The 27,421-nt window shown below is 40.5% G+C and overlaps 1 protein-coding gene across 6 annotated transcripts in view; it reads left to right on the top strand.

Moving 5' to 3' along the window:
* The window catches only part of CARMIL1 (capping protein regulator and myosin 1 linker 1), a 476,507-nt gene that overhangs the window by 325,422 nt on the left and 123,664 nt on the right, over nucleotides 1-27,421 (top strand). For all 6 annotated transcript variants that reach the window (XM_033934492.1, XM_033934489.1, XM_033934488.1 and 3 more), the window contains exons 19-21: nucleotides 11,735-11,834; nucleotides 11,939-11,993; nucleotides 26,001-26,173. In XM_033934492.1, coding sequence (XP_033790383.1) covers nucleotides 11,735-11,834; nucleotides 11,939-11,993; nucleotides 26,001-26,173 — 328 coding nt within the window. The remainder of the gene's footprint in view (nucleotides 1-11,734; nucleotides 11,835-11,938; nucleotides 11,994-26,000; nucleotides 26,174-27,421) is intronic.

Genomic DNA, 27,421 nt, shown 5'->3' with positions numbered 1-27,421 from the left:
ATGAAGTTAAGAGGTGATAGGCTCAGGAGTAATCTAAGGAAATACTTTTTTTACAGAAAGGGTGGTAGATGCATGGAATAGTCTCCCAGCAAAGGTGGTGGAGACAGACTGTGTCTGAATTCAAGAAAGCGTGGGACAGGCACGTGAGATCTCTTAGGGAGAGGAGAAAATAGTGGATGCTGTGGATGGGCAGACTGGATGGGCCATTTGGCCTTTATCTGCCATTATGGTTCTAAATTCTAAGTTTGTATAAGAGGAAATGGAAGATTAAGTGATTTGCCCCAGATCATAAGGAGCTGCAGTTGGATCTTAACCCTGACTTCTCTGGTTTGTTGCATGCTGCTTTAAACATCAGGTTACTGAACTGTGGCCCTGAGGCTGAAATAACCTTAGCTTCTACTACTACTATTTATCACTTATATAGCGCTGAAAGGTGTACGCAGCGTTGTATATTTTGACATTTAATAGATGGTCCCTGCACAGAAGCGCTTACAATCTAACTTGAATAGACAGACATACATGGGATTTAGGGTTAAAGATGCAGAAACCATGGTAAAAGGAGTTAGGAGTTGAAAGCAGTCTCGAAGAGGTAGGCTTGTAATTGGACCTTGAACACTGACAGAGACAGAGCCCGCTGTAGAGATTCAGGCAGCTTGTTCCAAGTATACAGCACAGCAAGGTAGAAGGAACAGAGTCTGGAGTTGGCTTACAAGCTGAATGGAGCTCGTGAGAGGAACATATGGAGAGATAAAAGAGATAGTGAGGGGCAGCCGAGTGAGTGCATTGGTAGATCAGTAAGAGGAGTTTGAATTGTATTTGGAAATGGATGGGAAACCAATGAAGTGACTTTAAGAGAAGGATAATGTGAGTATAGCGGTTCTCATGGAATATGAGTCGTGCAGCCAAATTCTGGATGGATTGGAGGAGAGCGAGATGTCTTAGTGGAAGACCTGATAGTATCAAGTTGCAGTAGTCTAAGCGTGAGGTGATGAGGGTATGGATAAAGAGTTTTGGTAGTGTGCTCAGAAAGGAAGGGTTGGATTTTGGTAATATTATAGAGGAAGAAGTGGCAGGTTTTAATGATATGTTGTATCTGGACAGTGAAGGAGAGAGAGGAGTCAAAGATGACCCCGAGATTGCGAGCAGACAAGACAGGGAGGCTGAGAGAGTTATCCACAGAGACAGAGAATGGGGGAAGTGGGGAGGTGGGTTTATGCAGAAAGATGAGCAGCTCGGTTTTAGCCATATTCAGTTTTAGATAGCAGTGAGACATCTAGGCAGCAATGTCGGACATGCAGGCTGAGACTTTGGTCTGGGTTTCAGTAGAGATATCTGGTGCGGAGAGGTAGATCTGGGCGTTGTCAACTTAGAGGTGTTATTGGGAGCCATGGGAGGAGATCAGTGCTCCAAGGGAGCGTGTAGATTGAGAAAAGGAGTGGTTCCAGGACAGAACCTTGAGGTATACCAATTGATAGTGGAAAGGCTGTGGAGGAAGAACCAGCATTGCATACACTGAATGTGTAATGGGAGAGATAGGAAGAAAATGAGGAGAGAGCAGAACCCTGGAATCCCAGTGAGGACAATGTATCAAGGAGTAGGCGGTGATTGGCAGTATCACAGGTGGCAGATAGATTGAGAAGGATGAGGACAGGGTAGAGGCCTTTGGATCTGTCCAGAAACAGGTCATTGGAAACTTTGATAAGGGCAGTTTCTGTGGAGTGCAATGGGTGAAAGCCTTACTGAAGTGGATCTATAATAGCTTGGGAGGAGAGGAAGTTCAGGCAACGGTGGTGAACAGAATGTTCAAGTAACTTGGATAAGAAAGGGAGGAGGGACCTCCTCCCCTGATTTTATGGGAGGTTTTGTAACTACCTCAAACAGCATGTTTCTTGCTTTTGCACTGCAATTAGGGGCTCTATGTAAGCTTGAGCTGCAAGGTGCAAGAATTTCAGGAGTCTCACAGCTTTAAGTCACATGGGATTTGAAACCAGGAGACAGGTCCAAACTTCTTGTACCATGCTGCTCAAGTTTACTTGAGAGCTGAATTATAGCAAGTGACTTGGAAGAATGCAGGTGGCGGGGGAGGGGTTGAAAGAGAGGCTGGTGGGGGGAGTAAGTGTGAGTGAGCAAGAGATTGGTGGGGACCCAGGTGACAAGTGAAACAGGCAATTGCCTCTTTGTTTTGCCTATCTAATCTTATTTAATCTAATTTGTGCATCGCGCAATACCTGTATAGGCTCAAGGCGACTTACGGCGAGAAAAGGAAAAACTTAAGACACATAAGAACAGGGAGGGTCAAGAGGGATTTAGCGGGAGATTGCGAAGGACATAGAACATAAAAATAGACGGCAGATAAGGGCCACGGCCCATCCAGTCTGCCCACCCTAATGACCCTCCCCTACCTTTACCTTGTGAATAGATCCCACGTGTCGATCCCATTTGGCCTTAAAATCAGGCACGCAGCTGACCTCAATCACCTGAAGTGGAAGACTATTCCATCGATCAACTACCCTTTCAGTAAAAAAGAACTTCCTGGTGTCACCTCGCAGTTTCCCGCCCCTGATTTTTCACGGATGCCCTCTTGTTGCCGAGGGACCCTTGAAAAAGAAGACATCTTCCTCTGCCTCGATGCGGCCCGTGAGATATTTGAACGTCTCAATCATGTCTCCCCTCTCTCTGTGCTCCTCGAGCGAGTATAGCTGTAATTTTTCTAACCGTTCCTCGTACGGGAGATCCTTAAGTCCCGAGACCTTCCGGGTGGCCATTCTCTGGACTGACTCCATCCTCAGCACATCCTTGCGATAATGCGGCCTCCAGAATTGCACACAGTATTCCAGGTGTGGCCTCACCATGGATCTATACAATGGCATAATGACCTCCTGCTTACGGCTGACGAAACCCCTGCGTATGCAACCCATGATTTGTCTCGCCTTGGATGAAGCTTTCTCCACTTGATTGGCAGCCTTCATGTCCTCACTGACGATCACCCCTAAGTCTCGCTCTGCTACCGTTATTGTTAGGATCTCACCATTAAGGGTATAAGTCCTGCATGGATTTTGGCTACCCAGGTGCATAACTTTGCATTTTTTGGCATTGAAACTGAGTTGCCAGGTCCTAGACCAGCGAGTACATCGTGCATCATGTTGTCGGGCATTGAGTTTTTGTCCGTTGTGCTTTTGCCCACTACATTGCTTAGCTTGGCGTCATCGGCGAATAATATTATTTTACCTCGGAGCCCTTCTGCCAAGTCACTTATGAAGATATTGAATAGGATCCGGGCCCAAGACTGAGCCTTGGGGCACTCCACTGATCACCTCCGTCATTTCAGAGGGGGTGCCGTTCACCATTACCCTTTGAAGCCTACCTCCAAGCCAGTTCCCAACCCATTTTGTCAATGTCTCGCCCAATCCTATAGAACTCATCTTGCTTAGCAACCTGTGGTGTGGTATGCTATCAAATGCTTTGCTAAAGTCCAGGTATACGAAGTCCAGGGACTCCCCAACATCTAGCTTCCTAGTCACCCAGTCAAAGAAGCTGATCAGGTTGGATTGGCAGGATCTCCCCTTAGTAAATCCATGTTGATGGGGATCCCGTAGATTCTCCTCATTAAGGATCGTGTCTAGTTGTTGTTTGATTAGGGTTTCCATTAGTTTGCTCACTATTGAGTGAGACTCACCGGTCTGTAGTTTGCTGCCTCTATTTTTGAGCCTTTCTTGTGGAGTGGAATGACATTAGCCATCCTCCAGTCCAACGGGACGCTGCCTGTACTAAGGGAGAGGTTGAAGAGTGAGGACAGCAGTTCCGCCAAGACATCACTCAACTCCCTGAGCACCCTGGGGTGTAGGTTGTCAGGCCCCATAGCCTTGTTAACCTTGAGCCTTGACAGTTCACCGTAGACACTGCTGGGTGTAAACTTGAAATTACTAAATGTGTCAGCCGAGTTAACCCTTGTCTGTAGCTGAGGGCCTTGCCCCGGCGCTTCTCGGGTGAAGACTGAGCAGAAATATTCATTTAATAGTTGTGCCTTTTCTGAGTCCTTTTCCACATATTCTCCGTTTGGTTTCCTATCCCTCCCGAGTTTTTACTTCTGTCACTGATGTACCTGAAGAATGATTTATCTCCCTTCTGGATGTTCTTTGCTAGAGACTCCTCCATGTGGAATTTAGCCTCCCTGACTGCAGTTTTGACGGCTTTTGACTTGGTCAGGTACTCTGCTCTAGAGTCTTGTTTCCCTGATTGTTTGTAAGAGATGAATGCTTTTTTCTTCTCCTTGTTTGAGAATTCTTAATATTAGGGAACTATTACTAAGAAGGGGAGTGTTACTTAGGTCAAGGATTTTTGGTCTGAGTAGAGATGGAAGCATATTCTCATTGAGACCTCATTTAGTTGGTGAAAAGTAGCGTTGATGGAGAGAGGTATAGTTCAGCTATCAAAAAGAAGAGTTTTAAGTTTCTTCTGAAATCTTGTGTAGTTAGGTTCTGTTCTGATAGTTTCTGTGAGGTTGTTCCAAGTTTTCACTCCCAAGAAGGTGAGTATTGAGTGGAATATTCATTTTTACTTGAGATTTTTGGTTGTGTGGAAGTACAGTTTTATCCTGTTGAGATTTCTGCATGAGGCAGATTATGCCATGTAGAATAGGTAAATAAGTGGTACAGCCGAGTTTCCGTAGAGTATGCGCTATATAATGCATGATGTTTTGAATTTTATTTGGGATGGGTAGCCAATGAAGTTCTTTGAGGTAAGCGGAGACCGAGTCCTATCTTTTCAGTTTGAATGAGTCTTAAAGCAGTGTTTTGAATGAGCTGCATTTTGTGGACAAGGGTGGCGTTGATTCCCATGTAGACAGAATTACAGTAATCTAGCTGGGGCAGGATTGTCATCTGCACAATTAGGGCAAAATGGTGTTGATGAAAGCATGATTTGATGAGTCTTAGTTGTCTCATGGTGAAGTGGGTTTTCATCCAGAGGTGGGAGATTTGTGGTTCCATTGTTAGCGTGGAATCCAGGATGCAGCCCAGGATTTTAGAGGTTTTGTCTACTGTGAGGGTGTTTCCAGACTGGAGAATGATGCTAATTGGTGCAGTCTGTTGGGTGGTGTGAAAGTAAAGAATCTTTGTTTTGGATGTATTTAGCTTTAGTTTGTGGGTTGTTGCCCAGGTTTGAATTCTTTCTATGTTTTCTGATATTTTTTGGATAGTGTCAGTTTGGTTGTTGGTTATTGGTATGAGGAAAAGAATGTCATCCGCAAATGACATAATGCTCTCATCCTTGAATGTACTATCAAACATCTGACATCATGTTTTGGAAAGGGGACTTGATTTTTGCTAATGATCTGCAGAGGTACTGTAAGAAACTGATTTACTAAAGTTTCTTTGCCCACAGACACAAAATAGGAAAAGAGCCTTAGTAAATCATTTTCTTAAATGCTATTGGTGGTCTGTAAGGTGTTCATTCCCCCTCCCCCCTAACTTCATTTGGGACAATGTTGAGAGGATGGGGAAGAACAAACAAGAGATCTCTGCTGCTGGCTTCTATGTTTTTAGGCTGTCTCCTAGATTTAATGAAAATTTGTTGAGGCCTGCACTAAAGCATGATCCATATTGAAATGCTGGTGTGTTTTTAGTATCAAAGTAGTCTTCTGTAATTTCATGTAAATATTGAGGAACTTTGAGGGCAAACAAAATAAAACTGATTTATATGTTTTTGAGTCAAAGGCAATAGATGTGACACAAATTTTTGAAACAGATTCTTTTAGTCTTTTATTTTTTTTTTTTTTTAAGAAGACATTGAAGAGTAAGTAATGTTTAACATTTTTGTACAGCTGTAAGACACGCATCTTGTACAAAAACTGTTATTTTTTCATCTGTATTTAAACAGCTTCATTTAAGTAAAAAATCAGTGTCTGTTTCCTTGTAAGAGCCTCCAGAATTCTCCTAGCTGTTTAGTAGTGACATTTATTTTTCCCCTTCCTCTTTCAGTTGTGTTTTTATTGAATGGCATCAGTTGTGTGAGTTAAAATCCAAGAGGGATGTAAGATAATGGTTACTTGGGCACCAGGGAGGATCTGGGCTTTAGTATGAGTGAGAGAAAAATTAAAGTAGTGAGGTTGTCGTATTTATTCCTGTGCATTCAAGTGGATTAAGGTCAATAGAAAAAACAAAACTATCCCCCCCTTTTACAAAAGCGTAGCATGTTTTTTAGCTGTTACCGTTGTGGTCGGCGCTAAAAATCACACTATGGTTTTGTAAAGGGGGGTATATAAAGTGATTATATTCATTCAAATGGATTTAAGGTCAATGAAAAAAACTGTATAAAGTGATTATATTGGGAAAAGTTTATAGACTAACTTTTAGAAACTAGCATCTATCATCTTCCTCAGGTCTAATAGCTCTGGAAAGCTAATCAAGAATATATATTAAGTGTGTCCAATAAAAATGACCTTATCATCTTGTTTTATGACCTTTCTCTACTTCAAAATTGGGGGAGAAAAATAAAACCTAAGCAGAAAAGAACTTGATAAATAATTACTAGTAATAAAATATATGAGCACCAAATTTCAAGGTGTTAAATTTCAAGAGCTCGCAGCTTTCGGGCCCGGTTCTCCACTGAATCCTCCGCGGGCACCCACAGCTGCAATCGGCAGCAAACTCTTCTCGGGGCCGGCTCCTCCATGGAGCCTCCAGTGAAACTCCCTTCCTCCAATCTGGGCGTGTGAGCCAGCTGCAGCCTCCCCCCCCCCCCATCGGCGAAACCTAATAACCTGCCCTGAGTGAACGGCGCATAGCCGTTCGGCGCACCAGCTAAGGCGCACGGCAAAGGCGCGTGCACCTTAGCACGCGCCTTTGTGAAGCGTCTGAGTAAAGCGTCCAAACCCAGAACAAACGATAAGTACTTCTTATCTGGTTAAGCTACAATTAGAATCTGCATGTATAGACTGCACTCCTAGCCAGCATATATAGCCTATTACTGCATATAGTCTGCTCTCATAGCCAACATATATAGCCTATTACTGCATGAACAATAACTTATACTGCCTGTCCCGCACATATAGCCAGCTTGTACTGCCTGACACCGCATGTACAAAGTGTAACTGCATGTACAGCTTACATTGCATGAAAAACCTGTGACCGCATGTATAACCTGTTATTCCAAGAACAGCCTGTTTATTACATGATCAGCCTACTACTGTATGTTTAACTGTATGTATAGCTACTGTATGTATAACCTATTACTGCACGCTAAACCATTCAATATCTGTCACAACTATATACTGCATGTTCATCATTCTACCCCAGGTACAATCTATTTCTACATACACACCTTACGCCCTCCCTAAACTTAACTTGCTACCCCAGTTATAATCCACTAGATAGAATATTAGTTACTGGACTACCTGAAGGCCTCTAGTGGGTAAAGTCTATCAGATTAATATCTCAAAGCCCTCACTTTATCACATAAGCATCTGCGAACTCAGCCAAAATGAAGGCTGAAAACAATATATAAATAATACTGTACATAGTCTACTTAATCTGTTACAGAAGCCGGTGTAACGATGAAAGGCCCCCAGAACCAATACCAGTCCATATCTCTTGGCAAAGGCCAATCAAAATGAACAAACCTACGAGTTCACCCCAATTCCTATACAACTGTTCTGAACTTGGCCCATCACAAATCCCCATAGCAAACACCATTCACAAACCTTCCAAATTGCACAGAAACAAGACCAGAAACAGAAGTACTCTAAAAAAGTTAAAATACACTGAAACCCCTATCTCAACACAACATAAGAACTTCAAGGGATATTATTTGAACGCCCGATCCGTGAGAAACAAGGCTCAAATTATACACGACTGGATCGAACAAATGAATCCAGACCTCCTATTTCTAACTGAAACATGGATGGTCTCTGATACAGATGTCATAATGAAGGAAATGTTACCGCAGGGGTACAAAATCGTACCACTATCTAGAAGCTGGAAAAAAGGAGGAGATCTAGCAATAATCGTAAAAAAATTCTTCGAACTTAGTAGAATAGATTTTAAAACTACAGAAGAATTGGAAATCTCAACTTGCAAGATCACTAACACCGAACTGGAAGAACCATTAACTGTGACGCTATTCTACATCTCCCCCCAAAAATGGTCAAGTGCCAAAGAAGAATTCTTCGAATTCCTCTCAGCCAACACCATAAGAGGACCATATAATATGTTGCTGGGAGACAAAAACATACACTTAGAACAAGTGGAAAAACCGGAAGTAATTGAAATCGACATGTTCCTAACTACCCTAGGCTTCATAATACCAGACAAGGAGGAAACACATGAAAAGGGACACCAATTGGATGTTGTCACTTTCTCGCACAAAGACATCTCCGTACCGAAGATCCAATATTGCATAGGTGCTTGGGAGAAATGCATATGGTCAGACCATTACATTTGCAATTTTGAGTTATGCTGGAAAAAGAAACATCCATTTACAAAACATATAAGTAATGACAGACAGAAAACAACAGTCACCTGCAGAAGCACCATAAACCCATCAGAATTCTGGACGCATTATGAATCATATCCCAATCTGGAGGAAGAACAAGATTTCCCTTCCAGATGGGGAAAGTTCACCAAAGAAGTATTAAACCAAATAGCACCAGCTCAAACATACAAAAAGAATAAGAGGGTATCAAAAGAGTGGTTCGATGCTGAACTACTAGTACTTAAACAGGAACTCAGAAAACTAGAAAGAATATGGCTCAAAACAGACAACAAAATATGAAAAAATACAAAACCCTGATAAAAGAAAAACGTTCTAAACACTATGCACAAAAAATAGGAGCAGTCAAATCAAATAGCAGAGAACTGTTCAAACTAGTAAACAGACTTACAGACACTACACAGGTCCTGAAAAATAACAATGAACAGATACCATCGGTCGACAGCCTTGCCATCTACTTCAACAAAAAAATTTTAGACTTAAGAGCTACTCTACCAACTTCCTCACCCGATTTCGAACCCCAATTCAGACCACAGGAAAGGGAGCCCAGTGTTGACATGACCTGGGATCAATTTGAGCCCACCTAATGGGAACCAATTCCTTACCTTGTTTAACAAATGCGCTAAATCTCACTGCTTACTAGACGAATGCCCATCTAAGATCATGCAAGTTGCAGTACTGGAGTTCAAAAGGGATCTATTCAACTGGACAACATCCACTCTTATAAGTGGATCTTACCATGAGGATATGGGACACATACTGATAACACCCATCCCCAAAGACCAGAAGAACTCAATTGCATTGACGTCCAATTATAGACCCATAGCGAGTACCCCCTTATTTACCAAACTACTGGAAGGGTTGGTCAACCTGGAACTAGTAAATCACCTAGATAAATTCAACCTCCTCAACGAACATCAATCAGGTTTCAGAAAAGGGTTCAGCACAGAGACAGTCCTAGGCTCTTAACTCAATCACATATACGATCTCTTTAGTAAAGGTACCAGCGCTCTGATCTTACAACTAGATTTTAGCAGTGCATTTGACCTAGTGGATCATGAAATAATGCTGAATTGCTTAGACGCAATGGGCCTCTCGGGAAGAGTCAGGACCTGGTTCCAGGGCTTCTTAGCAAAACGATTGTATCAAGTAGTCTACGATGGAAAATACTCTAATTTTTGGAAAAGCCCTTCGGGAGTTCCTCAAGGTTCCCCTCTATCTCCTACCTTATTCAGTATCTATACCTCATCCTTAGGCCACCTATTACAAAAGTTAAACCTAATATACTATATATAAGCAGATTACATCTCTATTCTAATTCCAGTGACTAACGTGACAAATGACACCCTAAAACAAATCTCCCATATCATGACTAAAATAGAACAATGGACTATCAATTTTAAACTGAAACTAAACTCTGAAAAGACAAAAATCTTCTTGGCAAGTCCAAATGAAAAAATCATTACAACAACAATACACCTAAATGGTCACGGTCACCCATAAAAATACTAGGAGTCACCTTAGATACCCACCTGACCTTGATCGAACACACAAACTCGATGACAAAAAAGTGCTTCTCCACACTTTGGAATTTAAAAACTATCAAAAAATATTACGACCCACTATCCTTCAGACCACTGGTACAATCATTGATTCTATCCACCCTAGACTACTGCAACATCACTTATGTGGGTATTCCTAAAAAAGCTGTGAGAAAACTAAGAATAGTACAAAACACGACCGTCCGCTTAATATTCGGACTAAAAAAAAGTGATCACATTAGTCCCTACTACAAACTGCTACACTGGTTGCCAATCGAGGCACGAATTTTATGCAAGTTCTCTTGCTTTTGCTATAAACTGGTGTGGGGAATGGCCCCCAATTATCTATTACCTCACTTTGAACTTTACACCTCCTAAAGGACAACCAGAAATCGCAACCTCTTTGCTTACCCGAAGATCACAAGATGCAAATATAGAACCTTTCTACACAGAATTTTCAAATTTCAAGCTGGTAAACAGCAAACCTGGCTAGGCAACTTCATTGACAGAGCCAGGTTAACCTATGGCGCCTTTCGGAAAGAAATCAAGACCGCTCTGTTCAATAGATTTAATTACTAGTCAGAAAACGCCCCCCTTTTTTAAAGCCATTACTCTTCATGCTGATATTACGCATCTTCACTAACGGTATTCTGTTTTCACTGTCTTGTCAGTGTCTTCTTCAACATTTGTATTCTGTAATTCGCTGGCCTTCCAGCCCCTTTTAATGTAACATGTTAAGATTATACTGTAACCCACTAATATATTTTTCTTGCTAAATTGTACACTATAATCACTGACTGTTCAGTGACATCTGCTCTATTTGTACACTGTAGTTCACTGATTGTACAGCTCTCTTCACTGTGAATCACCTAGAAGTCGCAAGATTATGGCGGTATAGAAAAAATAAAGTTATTATTATTATTATTAAAGGCGAACCAAAATACCCTCCTTTGGTCCAAAGCTGCTTTCATCACTGTACCTGTGGTTTTGCTTCCGTCCCTGACTGGAACTGCTGTAAGATGTGGGAGTTATAACGATTTGAGCTGTCTTACTGATCTGTTTGTACGTTTCGGTTGCAAGAACACTTTTAGCATATGTAGCTATTGAGGCTGGGTAATTGACAGTACCATGATTTCTTAATCTTAGCTTGAAAAATAATACAAGTTTCATAAGAACAATGTGCATCCCCTGCATAGTTGGGGGAATGCAGGTTTCAGGTGCTTACGAGGGGCTGCTGAAAAGTTCTCAGTCCAAGCAAGAAGAAAATGATGTAAAGCCATGAAACTTTATTATTCCACACTTTTCTTGATACTTTTAATTTCATTTCATATCATTGAAATGAAAGTGTCAAGAAAAATGTGGAATAACTTATAATTTTCATGGTCCCACATTTTTAAATCTTTATTTATTTTTAATACTTTCATTCTCTTCTTGATTGGGCTGAGAACTTACTTTCAGCAGCCCCTTGTACTGTGCAGCTACTGATCAGGAAGGGTGTTTAGAGGATGCATGCTGAAAAGGTGACCTATCCCTGTGGAAAATGAGCATTGACATAAGAGAGTTCAAGCATGAATGAATGAAGCAGATGTACCTGGGTAGCTGATATCAATGCTCAAGTTTTGGAAATTCAGATACTTTCACCAGTTAGTAGTATGTTATTTTTACATATGGGTTATCATCTTACATTAATACTGTGTTCTTTACAGGTCTTGAAGCTGATCTGTCAACCTTGGTGATCTGGCTGAGCAAGAACAGATCGATACGACATCTAGCACTGGGCAAAAATTTTAACAATATGAAGTCCAAGTTAGTTTATTTCATTTTATTTTCTGCTGCATCACTTAGAATTGTCGAAATCTATATATTGTGAGCTGCTGATACAATTTAGTTCCTTATCGTATGTTTTCTAGAAACCTTACTCCTGTTCTTGATAACTTGGTACAGATGATTCAAGATGAAGATTCAGTAAGTAATTTTTTATTTGTTATTCACACCTGTCAGCATACTCCCTTCTTGTAGTTTGATGATAATTATGGTTTACCGTAGATCTTAATATGCATATCTTTAACTGACTATGTGGTGTGTGAGGAAAAGAGCAAAAGCTTTTCAGAGGTACATGGATCATTATGGGTCAACTTTCTGTTGATTCCTTTTTGGCTGGCTATCTTTAGGTGAACTATCAGCCAAGCTTAACCAGCTAACAGTTTAGGACTGTTTATACAACTGGGATGGCTGTCTTAAACCTCTAACTAGGTGAATCATAAGTACATCCCTAGAGCAATCCAATTTCTGCTTTAGTAAATTTGTCTGACTTTTGAATTTAGGAGGTTAGTGGGAAAACTAAAGGCCTCGTCTATCAAACTGCGCATTGGGAGCAGCGCAGGCCATTCAGCTTGGCTCACCGCGCTATAAACTGTTAGCGCAGTTTGATAGAAGAGGCCCTAAGTTAGTACAATTTTGGATAATTTGCCTCCTTTTTATTTTTTTTTATTTTATTATTTATATTTTCAAATAATTACATACAAAATTGTACAAGAAATATTGAATACATCTTTTCAATTCATTATTAAACAAATGAATATAACACAAAAAGAAAAAGAGGAAAATCTCTTAAATATAGTCCACCTGTGAAGGAGAGAAAAACTTAAGAAACCTCCTTGTGGGAGTCAAGGATCAAAAACTAATATATAATAAAAGGAAATTAAGCTCGAACATACATCATTCTTACCATTTTATGACCTCATTATACAACTTCAGTTTCAGTCTGGGCCACGGTAGGAAGCCCTTTACCTTCCAGGAAAAAACCCAATTGGGCCGGTTCAAAAAAAATATACTTATTCCCTTGATAGGAAATAAAACACTTACAAGGAAACCTTAACTGAAAACTTGCCCCTAAAGAAACCAATCTTGTACGGTATGTAAGAAATTCTTTCCTGCGAGATTGAGTCCATTTAGATACGTCTGGAAATATATTCACCTTTTCACCTAAATAGGAGACCTGTTTCATTTTAAAGTATAATTTCAGTAACATTTCCTTATCTTGTAGAAACACAAGCGTAACTATCAATGTAGCACGACCTTGCACCTCTATCACAGATGATTCCAATACTGCAGAGACATCTAACTCAGTCTTTTCCCCTTGAGTATCCTCTGCAATCTTTTTTAAATAATAAATTTTTTGTACAGGGGGTAAGTTAGAGTCTGGAACTTTCAGCACCGTTACCAAAAATTTTTTAAACAATTCTAAAGGAGAAAAATATTTAGCAATTGGAAAATTTAAAAGTCTCAGGTTTAAATTCCTTTGTTGATTTTCCAAATTTTCAATCTTTCTCATTATTAACATTTTATCAGATGATTGTTTAACAAGCAAAGTCTTCGTTTCATTGGTTGTTTTCTCCAATTTAGATATTTCTTCCTTCTGAAGTTGGGCAGAGGTCTCCAAATGGGTTATCTTAGCAGATAGATTTAAAGTATTTATGACAAAGTTAGTACATACCGCATGTAGGTTTTCTATCGCGGTCCAGATTGAATCCAGAGTCACCGCTGCCGGTTTCACAAGTGGCTTGAGGGGGGAAAGATCAGCCTGTTGGAAAGTGGCTCCTTCTACGCGGTTTAACCCGCGAGTTCCCTCACCCTCACCACCACTCGTTCTCAGCGGTGAAAGTTTCCCCACCTGCATCGGCTCCAAAACTTGAGTCGATGACGACGTGCTGACATCCGGGTTAGCTGGGCGTTTGAGACGCTCCTCACCAATCGGTGAGTCCTCCAGACTCGTCTGTCCCGCCTCAGTATCTCCGGGCATAGGGGGAGTATGTGGTCCACGCGGGCTCAACGAAATATCGCTGCCTAAGCTGTGCACTTCCCCTTGCACAGCAACAGGAACACCCGCCGAAGTCTGATGGACTGCGAACGCTGTAATCGCAGTCTGCCGCGGCGTTGAGGTTCCCGGAGCCACTGGAGGATTGCCCCTCGGCTTTCCCCGTCTTTTGGGCATTTCGCAGGTATTTAGAGATAATGCAGCAAACAAATAAAGGAAGAAACTTCCAAGGCGGGAGCTCCCTCAACTCGCGTCCTGCTCGAGCGCCATCTTGATTTTCTCTCTCTATTTGCCTCCTTTTTAAAATGTAATTCATCTTACATTTCCTTTCCGAAATGTTTAAAAACCCATTTGCTTCAAATATATATTTCTGCTATAAACTGTTAACAGTGGTATTGTGAGCTATATATGGTTCATAAATGTGGTGATGTATTTTATCTTTTTTGTGAGCAGCTTTGGACCTTATAAGAGTAGTGTGATGTTTGTTTGTTTTGCTGTTCTCACAAGAGAATGCTCAAAATAGTCTACAGTTGCTCAGTTTTTGGATCCTGATGGGCTGGGAGTAGGAGGAGGGGAATCAGAGTACCCCAAGGCCCCCTCACCAAACGATATTGCAGAATACTGTCAACATTACTCCAATGTAAATGTCTACTCTGTACTTTACTTTTAAACAGGGTGGATTTGATTTAAATCAAATCAATTTAAATCTCTAATCAGGCTTGATTTAAATCATGGTTTTCTACAGAAAGACTTATTCTTGCTGGTATAATCTTAAAACCAGATGAGGTTTAATTTTATGAAAAATAACTTTTCAGATTAGTTTTATAGTTATATCAAAAAGTTACTGATTTGGTTAAGTTACGTGCTATTGATTCGTGTTTGAGTCATAGCAACTTGATCAATTACAGATCTGAAAAATCATCAGTTTTGTGCTAGCCCGGTAAAGTCATCCATTGTCATCCCCAATACAATTACAATACAATACAATTTTATTTGTATACCGAAAATACCTTGAAAAGTTCATAACAGTTTACATACAAAGATAAAAGCAATCAGAATAAAAACATCAAAATAAAATTACAACTTTTTCAACACATATTCCTTGCTCTATATAGTGTACCAGAGCTAAAAAAGTTTGAGACACTGGTCTAGACTAACCAAGATGGCCGTGTCTTCGCACTGCTGGCAACATTCCATTGCCACGCCAACAACAACTTTCTAATATTGAGGACCGAATGCCTCCCTTTAACGAAGCCTGTCTGGTTGTAATGGATTAATGAGGACAGATGCTGTGATAGACGATCAGCCAGGATTTAGGGAGTAGACTAATATAGGCCTCATTAGTATGTAAGGGAAAGGAATCCAATAAAGGCTGACAAAGTCCGGTATTGCAGTATCTTGTAAAATTCATAGGAGAAGTTGTCTGGCCCAGGTGCAGAGCCGTGCATAACTGCCCCTAGTCAGAGAGGAATTTATCCGGTTGGATGGGGCCATGAAGAGCCTGCAATGCCATGGGGGAAAACTGAGGCATCCCCGACCTCTGTAAATAAGACTCTATGACATCTGTATCAATTGGATCCCCAGCCTTATAGATCTGGCTAAAGTATGAGTAGAGGAGTTCAGAAATCTTAGCAGTATCTGTATGGGAAACTCTTTGGCCATCCTTCATACAGGGAATATAACGCCAGCCGCCCTGCTGCTTCACTAGACTAGCTAACAGCTTCCCTGCTTATGTAGATTATATTTACAGTATATAAGCATGGATTGAGTCTTTTTCAAATAATAGAGTTTGTAGAGCTACTTTCGTGGAGTGCCAGGTATCGAGATCTTGGGACAAGTGAGAATGAACATAGCTGTTTTTTAATGCTTGTAATTTAATTATTTTTGTAATGCTTGCAATTTAATTCTGTCATTGTGCAAATTATATTTTAAAGTGTTCACTCAGTTCCTTCCAAATTTCAACAGCATCAGCAATAAAACAGCTGTTTTTCTATATTATGTTTAAAGCTTCAGAAATGGGTTTCAGGATTCTCGGCATATCTTTAACATTTCTCTTAAGCCCATCATTGAGGATTTTGGCTGTAACTGTGCCATCTATTTTCTCTTGATTTTGTTTACAAACTGTCATCAGAATAGTCCAGTTCTTGATATACCTCTCAAAACAGTCCACTACGGAGTTCCATCTAACATCTTTTGAGATGTTATTGTCCCAAAAGATGGGTTGTTAACTTGTTTCCAACCATTATTTTCACAGCTGCTGCTGCTGCAAAATGATTATTACGGAAGTATTTAGCACTTTTAATGACAGTCTTGATTTCTGAGACACTAACGTATTTAGCTAGGAAGTGCAGCAAATGATCACTGCAGCCATATATTTTTACTTTGATATTTTCTTCGGAACATACATGGAAAAACTAGGCTTAACCTCCTATAGTTATGCTGATGATTTCACCATCCTCATACCTTTTGATCAGCCAAAGACCACCATAACAGGCACTCTACACCGAACTATGGAAACAGTAGCGAATTGGATGGAAGACCACAAACTGAAACTCAACCCAGACAAAACAAAATTCATTCTCCTCGAAAATAACAAAACCCCCACTATTACCAATATAGAAATCAACTCGATCAATTACCCCATCCAAAACACCCTGAAACTACTAGGAGTGACAATAGACAGATGTTGCACCATGCAATCACAAATAAACAAAACAATTCAGAAATCTTTTGCCGTAATGAGGAACCTAAGACAAATACGCAAATTCTTTGAAAGATCACAATTCCAGCTCATAGTTCAATCCCTTATCCTAGGTATACTGGATTATTGCAATATCCTCTATCTCCCCTGCCCTGCAATAATGATCAAACAACTGCAAACAGTCCAAAATACAGCACTAAGACTCGTCTACTCCCTAAAAAAACACGACCACATCACTGAAGCTTTCATGAGCTCACACTGGCTCCCAATCCAGGAAAGAATAGTATTCAAATTTTACTGCACGCTATTTAAAACCATAAATGGTGACAGCCCAACCTACCTCAACAACCGACTCATCCATAATACCTCAACCAGACATAGAAAATCTCACACCCCATTCACATACCCGCCAATCAAAGAAGTTAAACGGAAAAAACTTTACGACGGACTCCTAGCCACCCAAGCAGCGAAACTGGATAACCAAATCTCCAATCTGCTAATTACAACCACGGACTACAAGCTATTCAGAAAAGAAATAAAGACCTTACTCTTCAAGAAATCCCTGCTTAAGTCTTAACACCACGATTCCATCATTCCTTCTAGCTTCTTAACTCCCTGAGAATACCCGCCCTCTTCACTAGTCATGACCACTGATCTCTTCTTATAACAGACCACTGTTCTCTTTATGTAACTGACCAACCTTAATTATTTTGTAATCCGCCTTGAACTGCAAGGTAATGGCGGAATAGAAATCTCTAATGTAATGTAATGCTCTTCTAAATTTCTTCTCATCTTGGATATATTTGTAGCATTGTCTGTGACTAAACTGTGTACTAGACATTTTAATATTTGTTCACATTTTATTATAGCTTTTGCTGCTACTTCCTGTAAATATTCTGCTATATGTGCATTTCTTGAGGTATCAATTATTTCTGCAAAAAATATATATTCTCTTCTTCTGTTGTTATATGAGCAAATACAACAGAATCATTGTGGATATTACTACACCCATCAAGACTTAGATTAACAATTTTACCCTCTAGACCTGTTGCACATTGCTCTATTTCTCTATCATAATGCTTTATCCAACAGTTTCCCTACAACATCTGCTCTGCTTGGTGGACTGTATCCTGGTCTCAGTGACTGAACCATATTAATGACATGGGTTTTCAATCAGATGGAGTTTGTTTCATTCGGACCACCAGGTCTTGCTTTTCTTTCTTGCAATGTTTGCATTTCTTTCTTGCAATGTTTGCATTTTGTATGCATGCCTCACTCATAGGTTAGAGGAACTTCATTAAAATATTCTCAAACTGGGTCTCTTATGTCCAGCTGCTATTAAAGGTTTATCCTCCAAGGAGAGAATAATATGATAAACTTTAGGCTATACACACGAAGATTCCAAGACTTGTGGAGTATTCTGCTCAGAAGGTTTCACTTGAATTATTTCTACTTGTCCCTCCCTCCTCACACTTAGTAGATCCTTGTACAGATATATAAACTTAGCACTTAGGAGGTAAGGGGTTGATTCTGTGTACATTAGTTTGCAAAGGAACAATGGGGCTAAGGTCTTTTTCTCAACTTTGTATACTTTATTACATTTTTGCTGTGAAGAAGAAGCATGTTGTCTCAGCAGACAAATTCACAGTTTAGAAAAATGCAAAACCAAATATCTGTGATATCTTCTAGACAGAAAAATTGCCCATGACATTATGAATAGATTAATGGAATTCATTTACAAAAAAATTGAAACATTGCATGAACATACAGCCTCAAGCTATATAATTAAAAACTAACCTTATTTCATGATGAATAACTTTTGGACTATAATATATCTTAAATAGAAAACTATCTTTAGATAGATATTTTCCTTAAAAAAAAAAAGTATTATATCCCACTTTAAAATTAAAATTCACTTTCTTGTGGTAAAATTCCTAATTTAAAAGTATACACAACAAAATGATTCTAAAGAAATTTTTATAGGTACCATCAATCCTATATTCTACGCCAGGGTATGTATTGGGTCCTCCCAGAGCTCAGGAAAAACTCCTAGATTGGTTGTGGTTTGAATGGCAGCTCATGTCTCCTTTATGCCTTTGTCATGTGCTCAGTATCAAAATGCCTAGTTACAGTAAAGATAACAGAATATTAGCTGATACATGGAAACATTGCGTTATGTAAGTAATTTGACAACAATTCCAATTCACAAATCTACAAATCAATCTATATGGCTGAACTCCAAGATTCAAATTGGCAGAGAAAGGCTCGCATGGAAGCATTGGATGATAACAGGAATACGTTTATTAGATGATGTTATCTCTAATGGTAAAATGCTTGAATTTTCACAGTTGCAACATAAATATGGTCTTAATTAATCAGAATGTTTTAGATGGTTGCAACTGAAGCAGGCCATTCAGGCGGGGTTCCCTGAATGGAAAAACCTTAGTAATCAATTTAATATGGAGTTCTTATGCTTTCAGGCGGACTTCTTGGGTCACCAGGCCACCCAGTGGTATAAATTGCTGACTGGATTTATTAAAAAGAAACGAAACACTGGTCTGAGAGACATTTGGAGTATTGAGATTAAGCACCAAATTACTGCGTCTCAATGGCCATGAATTTGGACTTGGAGGATGAGATGTACAGTGTCGGCATCTATGAGACAAACTTGTTTTTTTCTGTTACATAGAGCATTATGGACCCCTGTTCGATTACAAAAATTGGATAGCTCTAAGTCTAATAAATGTTGGCACTGTCATCTCGAAGCAGGGACTTTAGATCATTTATTATTCTATTGTCCATTTATTATGAATTTCTGGAAATCAATTTGGGACCAAATTAATTGTTTATTAGACAACCCAGTGGCATTATCATAGGATACTGTGCTATTTGGTATGGCAATGAGAGCAAAAAGTCAGATTTATACAAATAATAAATTATTACTTATAATGACTGGGGTTGCCATTCAACAAATTACATATAATTGGAAAAATTGGAGTAGATTAAATTATAATTTCTGGTGGAATTCCTTATGTCATGTTTATAAAATGGAAAGATTTATTGCAATACAGCGTGTTTTTTTCAGGAAATTTCAGGATGTGTGGGAGCCATTTACAAAGTATTGTACCGTTTAGATGACATTTTATTTTATTTTTTTCCCCTTAAATTTACAAGTTTGATTGTGAGGGGGGAGGGGAGGGTAAATTTATTGTTACATATTGTATAAGGCCAGCCTGGTGAAACAAGCAAGTCTCAAGGCCTAGCTGACCTGCTGCTTCCTACACCCCACCGCCACCACAATAGGGGTAGGAAGTTTTGCTGGTTGTTCACCAATAATTGTACACACTATTGAAAGAGTACATACTATGTGTACATACAACACACTTTTTCTTGGAGTGCATGCTATTTGCACATGTTTGTACATTCACATACACATGCATTATGTATGCATCTTGTGAAATACCCAAGCCTGTTCTTAGATGTACACAGAATTGGTATGCCCTGTTCAGAAAGCAAAGCAGTAGAAGCACTGATGAGAACTAGCTTTCATCTACTATTCAGAAAGAGAGCAGCTTTCTCTCTGAGTGGTTTTTTACAGTATGTCAGTATTTTGCAGTTGAAAACAAGAACCTTTTCATCAGATGGCTTTTAACATTCTTCATGTAGTTTGGGGCAGTGGCTTGAATAGACTATGCAGGTTTTACTGTACCTTTGTTGAGCTGAGCATAGTACTTAGTGCTTCGGAGATCTGATGTAATTGCTTTTCTGCTATTAAGAGGATTCTCTCAGGAAACGGCTCAGCCCTTAATTAAATTAAGCAGCTTAGACATTCTGTCCTCTATTGGATCATATAGAGTTGTATAAACGGCCAAATAACAGCTACCAGCAGAAGTGGTAAGACCCAAAAGAGTGATACAATGAAAGCAATCATGGGCATATACAGAGGGCAGTGGTCTAAGAGAGAGAGAGACCATTAAGGGCAGCAGGGATAATGGGGCATGAGCTTTTTTTCTGTTAGCAATTATGTTGTGTAAATATCTATAGATCTTTGGATAAAGTTGGTATTTGTATGTTGTCTCATGAGGCTCGGGAGAGGGGAAGAAGGGAGTATTTAGCTGTCCCGTGGAGATTTATTCTGGATAATGTTTTGCACACTTTCAAATTAAAGAATAGAAGCTTTGGGGAATTTGGGTAGATAGGTATTAGGAGTTAACCTAATAAGTTAGAGCATATTTTTAATGGTGACAGTTAGAGTACGTTGAGGTCTAACTCTATGCTTGAAGAACATCATTTAGCGGTACATAATAATCCCAGTATACATACAAATCAAAGTGCTTCTTTGGCTGTCAAAACTGCAGCAGTGTCGCTACATTCTGTTGTCTCAATTCAAATGTAATATAAGAAGATTACGGGGCATTCTCAGAATGCCTGAGTGATAAAGGATGTTCCTATAGAAGTCATGGGAGTCTGAAAGCAAGCATCGCTAAGCATGATCATACTAACAGAAGACATGTCAAGCATCTGATGTGAAGTACTTTCAGCCGCATCAAGAAGAGGCATTCCTAGTGGTGTGTTTTAGTTAAGGGAAGAAAATAATGTGCTTAGATTGTATTTTCAAATGTATACATTAGTGTAGTGGTGATAGGGAATTTTGCTTGGAAAGTGGAGTACAAGTCTTTGTCTGAACAAGGAAGAGGGGGCTATACTTCAAGTTCAATAGAAATTTAATACACTTCAGTATCAATCCTAGACTCAAACCCTTTGTGCTCCAGGAAATGAGACAAATGGGACAAAGCACAAAAAACACATGGTCATTTTTTGACTGAAACAGAAATATGGATGAAAATTTAAATAACCTTATAGCCAAAAACAAAACAGGGTAGAAAAACATTTTGGGATGGTTTCTGTGCTATTACCAAAACCAAAATTTGGTTGGTCTCTGTTTAATATGTGTCATTTTTTTTTTTAAATGCCAAAAAATATTTTCTGGATTTTTGTGTGTCTTCAATTTTTCAAGAATGCACATTATAGGGAGAGTTCCCACTTCTAACAATATTACACCCCAAATTAAAAAGAACCCCCAAAAAGAACATTTCTACTCTATTAAACACAGGAAACTAAAGAAAATAGTACCGTATTTTTCGTTCCATAATACGCACCCAAGATTTAGAGGAAGAAAACAAGAAAAAAAAACATTCTGAACCAGGCTCTGACCTTGTCCCCCTCCCTGCCAGGCTCTGTACCCTGTCCTCCCTCTGGTGGTCTAGTGGTAGGCCAGGGCAGGACAGGGGACAGGACAGGGCAGGCAGGCCTAGTGGTAGGCAGGGCCACCCCACCCCCTGCCTGCCAGATCCTAGGGTCACCAACAAAAGACTCAAATATGCTAGTTATGATGGTACCTCGCATTCATTCCTTTAATTCCATAGCTAATTTTATCTACCATTTGTTTTCTCTCACATAAAATCACTCACTCGCTTTTTTTTTTTTTATTATTTTCTTGACTCCCTAACTTTTTTTTTTTTTTTTTAGCATGTCACTATAATCACATCAACTTCATAATTAACTCTGCAGTACCTCCCATACCTTATTATGCAGACCTAAATAATCCATTTGGTTTTTAAATGAAGTCTCTTAAGAAGTTTCCAAAACAGATTGCTGTCAAGAGTTTCCCGCTAAGCATGAATTTACCAAAGACAATTTCCCAAATCACAAGCCAGGAAGAAACCCCTTAACAAGCAAACTAAACTAATCAGTCTATTATAGGTCGTAGATCAGGGCCCATCACATGCTGACCTCGGAAGCGGAAATCCATGCAGGACGTACTTCTTGAACGGAGAAACTTTAACTAGGACTTCAGCAGAACGAGATTTAGGAGTAATCATCAGTGCAGACATGAAAACTGCAAATCAAGTGGAGAAGGCTTCATCTAAGGCAAGGCAGATATTGGGTTGTATCAATAGAAGTTTCGTCAGCCGAAAGCCTGAAGTCATAATGCCGTTGTACAGGGCCTTGGTGAGACCTCATCTGGAGTACTGTGTGCAATTCTGGAGGCCACATTACAGTAAAGATATGCGCAGAATTGAATCGGTTCAGCGGACGGCCACCAGGATGATCTCGGGGCTCAAGGGTCTCTCGTACGAAGAGAGCCTGAACAAATTGCAGCTCTGCACTCTCGAGGAACGTAGGGAGAGGGGAGACATGATCGAAACATTTAAGTATCTCATGGGACGTGTCGAAGTGGAAGATGATATTTTCTTTCTCAAGGGACCCTCGGCCACAAGAGGGCACCCGCTCAAACTCAGGGGCGGAAAATTTCATGGCGACACCAGAAAGTATTTCTTCACAGAGAGAGTGGTTGATCATTGGAACAAGCTTCCAGTGCAGGTGATCGAGGCAGACAGTGTGCCAGACTTTAAGAATAAATGGGATACCCATGTGGGATCCCTACAAGGGTCAAGATAAGGAAATTGGGTCATTAGGGCATAGACAGGGGGTGGGTAAGCAGAGTGGGCAGACTTGATGGGCTGTAGCCCTTTTCTGCCGTCATCTTCTATGTTTCTATGACCTGTCTCCGAGCTACCAAGGAATGTGTGCGGACTCCAAATGCAAATTCACAATCACAGCAGAGTTGGCTACCATTTGAGTTTACAAAATGTATTTCTCCTTTCCAGATGCTACATGAAAACTGTTTCCGATGATCGATTCCTTAGCACTGAAACTTGATTTGCCCCCTCCCTCCCCCCAACAACAAAAAATACCATGTAGCTAAAAATATTCCCCAAGCTCAACTCTATCAGAATTCCCAAATAAATCAATCAAGAAAAAGAAAACCAAGTGCAATGAAAGCCGAGAAGAGCAAGAAGGGACGATGTAGGGAACATCGGGAAAGACTTTGCTCCCCTTACCGTGTGTGTTTTCTCCGTGTGCAGAACCTCCTGCCCCACCGAGGGGATATAGACTTTGTTCATATTGAGAAGTGCAAGGAAGGCGCCTGCAATACCAGACACCCGCGACCGAAATCCACCAGTGGCTGCCACCGCTGCTGCTGCTCTAAAGCTCCTGTTTAGCCGGGGGTGGGGGAGTACCTTGGTGCACCTTCTGTCGGCAGCCAGCACAGAGATTGGGTGAACTGGGGCAGCCATTCACAGAGTGGCGCAGGACAAGGCAGGAAGCGAAAAACTCGCTCCTGCCTGCTTGCCGCTCTATCGCTGCCGGTGCTGCACAGGGGGAGAAAGCAGGAGAGAAGGGCTGGACCACCATTCACGGAGTGGCAAGGCAGGAAGTGAAAAACTCATGCCTGCCTTCTTTCTGCTCCGTCTCTGCCTGCCGATAGGGAGAAAGCTGGAGGGAAGAGCAGGAGGCTGAAAACTCCTGCCCTACAGTGCCGGACCGCCAGACAAATTAAGGTAGAGGAGGGGGTTTAGTTAGTATTCTCTCTATAAGACACACCCTTATTTCCACCCACTTTTGGGGGAAAAAGTGTGTCTTATAGAGCGAAAAATACGGTAATTTGTATTGTATTGTTTTGTGTTTTTTTGTTATAAGATAAAATTCAATAAAATATATTAAACAAAAACTCAAAAAATTATATATCCACAATCTACAATCTCTCTAATAGCTTTTTCAGTTTTTCAAATTTTAAAGAAAATTTATATATAAAATTTTTTACTTCTAGTTTCATATACTTCATTCACTTACACCGATTTCACATCCAATTTCCATTTCCATCCACATTCACCTTTTTCACTCACAGTCCACTTTTTTCATTTAACCTAAGTATTTATACATACACATATTTCCTTAGGACCCCCAAAGAAGGCATTCATAACCGAAACACAGGCCGTGTTGAGTCCACACCACAACCCATTGATGTGTGCTGTATGGATTTATATTACCTGCACCATTTGGAATAATAGTGAAGAATTACAATAAACTGTGACATCAGGTACCTCGTATCCACAATTTTGCTTTTGTTTTTGACTTTAAATTTTATTCCACAGTTCCCAATGATTATGGGGCACTTAAAAGTAAAAAGCGGCTTTAGCACAGGTCTTTCCTGCAAGCTAAGGCCATTTTTACCTTGGCTGTATAAATGACCTTTTGGTAATTTTTTTTTTTCCGATTAATGGCTAGCACTAATATATCTGTGCTGATTAGCACAGAGCTGTCTGTTTTTTGCCCCCTGTCATGCCCCTTCGTATAAAAAAAATTATAGGCATGGTTAGCATGCACACATTTGGTAGTACCGTATTTGCCGGCGTATAGGACGACTGGGCGTATAAGACGACCCCCCAACTTTTAGTTAAAAAATAGAGTTTTGTGTTATACTCGCCGTATAAGACGACCCCTTCTTCCTTCTCCACCTCTTTGTATTCCCCCATGTGCTTTCAGCGTTCTTCTCCCTCCTCTGTCTTCAAGTGCTTTCAGAGTCCTTCCCCCCCCCTCCTGTCTTCACCATGGCATTTCAGCGTCCTTCTCCCCCCCTCCTTCTCTACCGCCCCGGGTGCAGCACAGCCAGCCAGGTCCCCTTACTTTTGTGGCACTTCCCCGACCGACCGACAACAGCCCGGGTCCGACAAACTTCCCTGCCCTTAACCGCGAATCTAAATTACCTTCTTACAGCTGCTGTAAGAAGGTAATTTAGATTCGCGGCTACAGGGCAGGGAGGATTGTCGGACCCGGGCTGTTATCGGTCGGTCGGGTAAGTGCCACAAAAGTAAGGGGACCTGGCCGGCTGTGCTGCAACCGGGGCGGGGCGGCCGCCCCTCTCTCTTGGTACCGCGAGGCTACTCTCCTCATTACCTGCCATGCCTGCAGCACAGAGCCGAACGGAAGTCTTCCCGACGTCAGCGCTGACGTCGGAGGGAGGGAAGGCTTTGTTTAAGCCCTCCCTCCCCTCCGACGTCAGCGCTGACGTCGGGAAGACTTCCGTTCTGCTCTGTGCTGCAAGCAGAGAAGGTAGGGAGAAGAAGAGCCGCGCGACTGAGTACATCCAGCCCCGCAAGTAAGGGCATGTAAACTGTACCCGGCGTATAAGACGACCCCCGACTTTGGGGAGGATTTTAAGGTACTAAAAAGTCGTCTTATACGCCGGCAAATACGGTAATTATAGGATGCCTGTGTGTGTCCCATGATACACCATTTTAAGCTGCATTAGGTGCACATTTGCACCTAGTGGAACTTAGTAAAAGGGTCCCTAAGTGAACTGATGTCTTGACAACCTTGGATTTCTTGGAGCTTCATTTTTCTGATTAGAATGCTATCTGATGGAACCTAAATCAGCAGGAGCTCTGGAGGGTCAGGTATGGATGCTGCTAGAAGTTAATCATTCCTTTGAGTTTGCCTACAATAATGCATTATAAATCTGATATTAGCAATAGCCTAAAATATTAAGTAACACTAAGGTGAGGTTGACATGCTTATTTATATTTACTGTAACCATCTTACTCCACAGCCTCTACAGTCACTATCCTTAGCAGACTCCAAACTGAAAACTGATGTGACTATAATTATAAATGCCCTGGGCAGCAATACATCTCTCACCAAAGTGGATATAAGTGGAAATGGAATGGGAGACATGGGAGCAAAGATGTTGGCTAAAGCATTACAGATAAATACCAAACTCCGGTAAGAATTACTATTAATTTCTGAGTTGTTTTCATGCTAAGATTTCAATCTCTCATTTTATAGGGTTATTTGCTAACAGCTAATTTGCACTAATACAATGAATGCACATTATTTGCCATATGGCTCCTTTAGCATTTTGTTGCTAATATTTATTGCACAATCTCATCTAATACACAACTTATTGATCGCACTATACCAAAAAAGTTCAAGGCAATTTACAGTAAAACCCCTCGAATTCGCGGTTCACAAATTGCAGACTCAGTAATTTGTGGTATTTTCCGACCACCTCTTCCTGCTACTAAAGTCATGGTTACACCAATCAGGAGCTGCTTTGACATGCTATCTGGCGTATCAAAGCAGCCCCTGATTGGTTTAATCATGACTTTAGTACAAAGAAGAGGCGATCGGAAAATGTGCCGGCTTCGTAAGTACAATTTAAACACCCGCCAGCGCCTCAGCTGCCCTCTCCTGCCATCAGTCAGCTGACAAACCATATTTACGGTTTTTCAAAATTCACAGGGTTTCCTGGAACGGAATCCCCGCAAATTTCGGGGGAGTGCTGTACATCCAAAGAAGACGTAAAATCTACGGGAGAATACAAAAGCAATCAATAATTAAAATATCATCATACCACAAATCATATTAAAAAAATTTCAAATGTTTACGAAACCTTAAGTAATTAATATCTGTCCTAATGTGAACAGGAAAATTATTCCAAATTGTAATAGCAGCATAAGCAAAAGAGGAGTTGAGCAGTTGGATATGATTGCATTGCCCCAATCACTTTCCATCCTTCATTATCTTACCCATTCTTCCTCAAATAAAGCCTCTCTCTTACATAACTTTTTATGGCTGAATCTGATTCAATTTAGCCAGTGAAAATTTGATCTGCTAGATTAGTTAATGTTTGGGATAGAGTCCAGGAACATGCGATGGAGGAAAAACAACTGTTACAGAGGAATCATTTAATTTAGAGTTTTTTTTAGGGGGGGTTAATGGTTTAGTCAATTAGTGCTCCTTTTCAATTCTAATTGGAACATAAGGCTGTTCTTATGTTCCAATTAGAATTGAAAAGGAGCACTAATTGACTAAACTTAAAAAAAAACAAAACCCTAAATAAAATATTGCCCTGTACCAGTTGTTTCCCTCCATCCCATGTTCCAGGACTCTATCCCAAATTGTGATAGTTTCAGCAGAACATCTCCTCACCATATTCTTAAAACAGATTTTCCTAATGAATTCCTCAGT

This window comes from Geotrypetes seraphini, chromosome 2 (assembly GCF_902459505.1).
Source record: "Geotrypetes seraphini chromosome 2, aGeoSer1.1, whole genome shotgun sequence".
NCBI classification, from domain to species: Eukaryota; Metazoa; Chordata; class Amphibia; order Gymnophiona; family Dermophiidae; genus Geotrypetes; species Geotrypetes seraphini.
The sequence above is the reverse complement of the archived record's forward strand: the minus strand, read 5'-3'. Positions and strand labels throughout refer to the sequence as shown.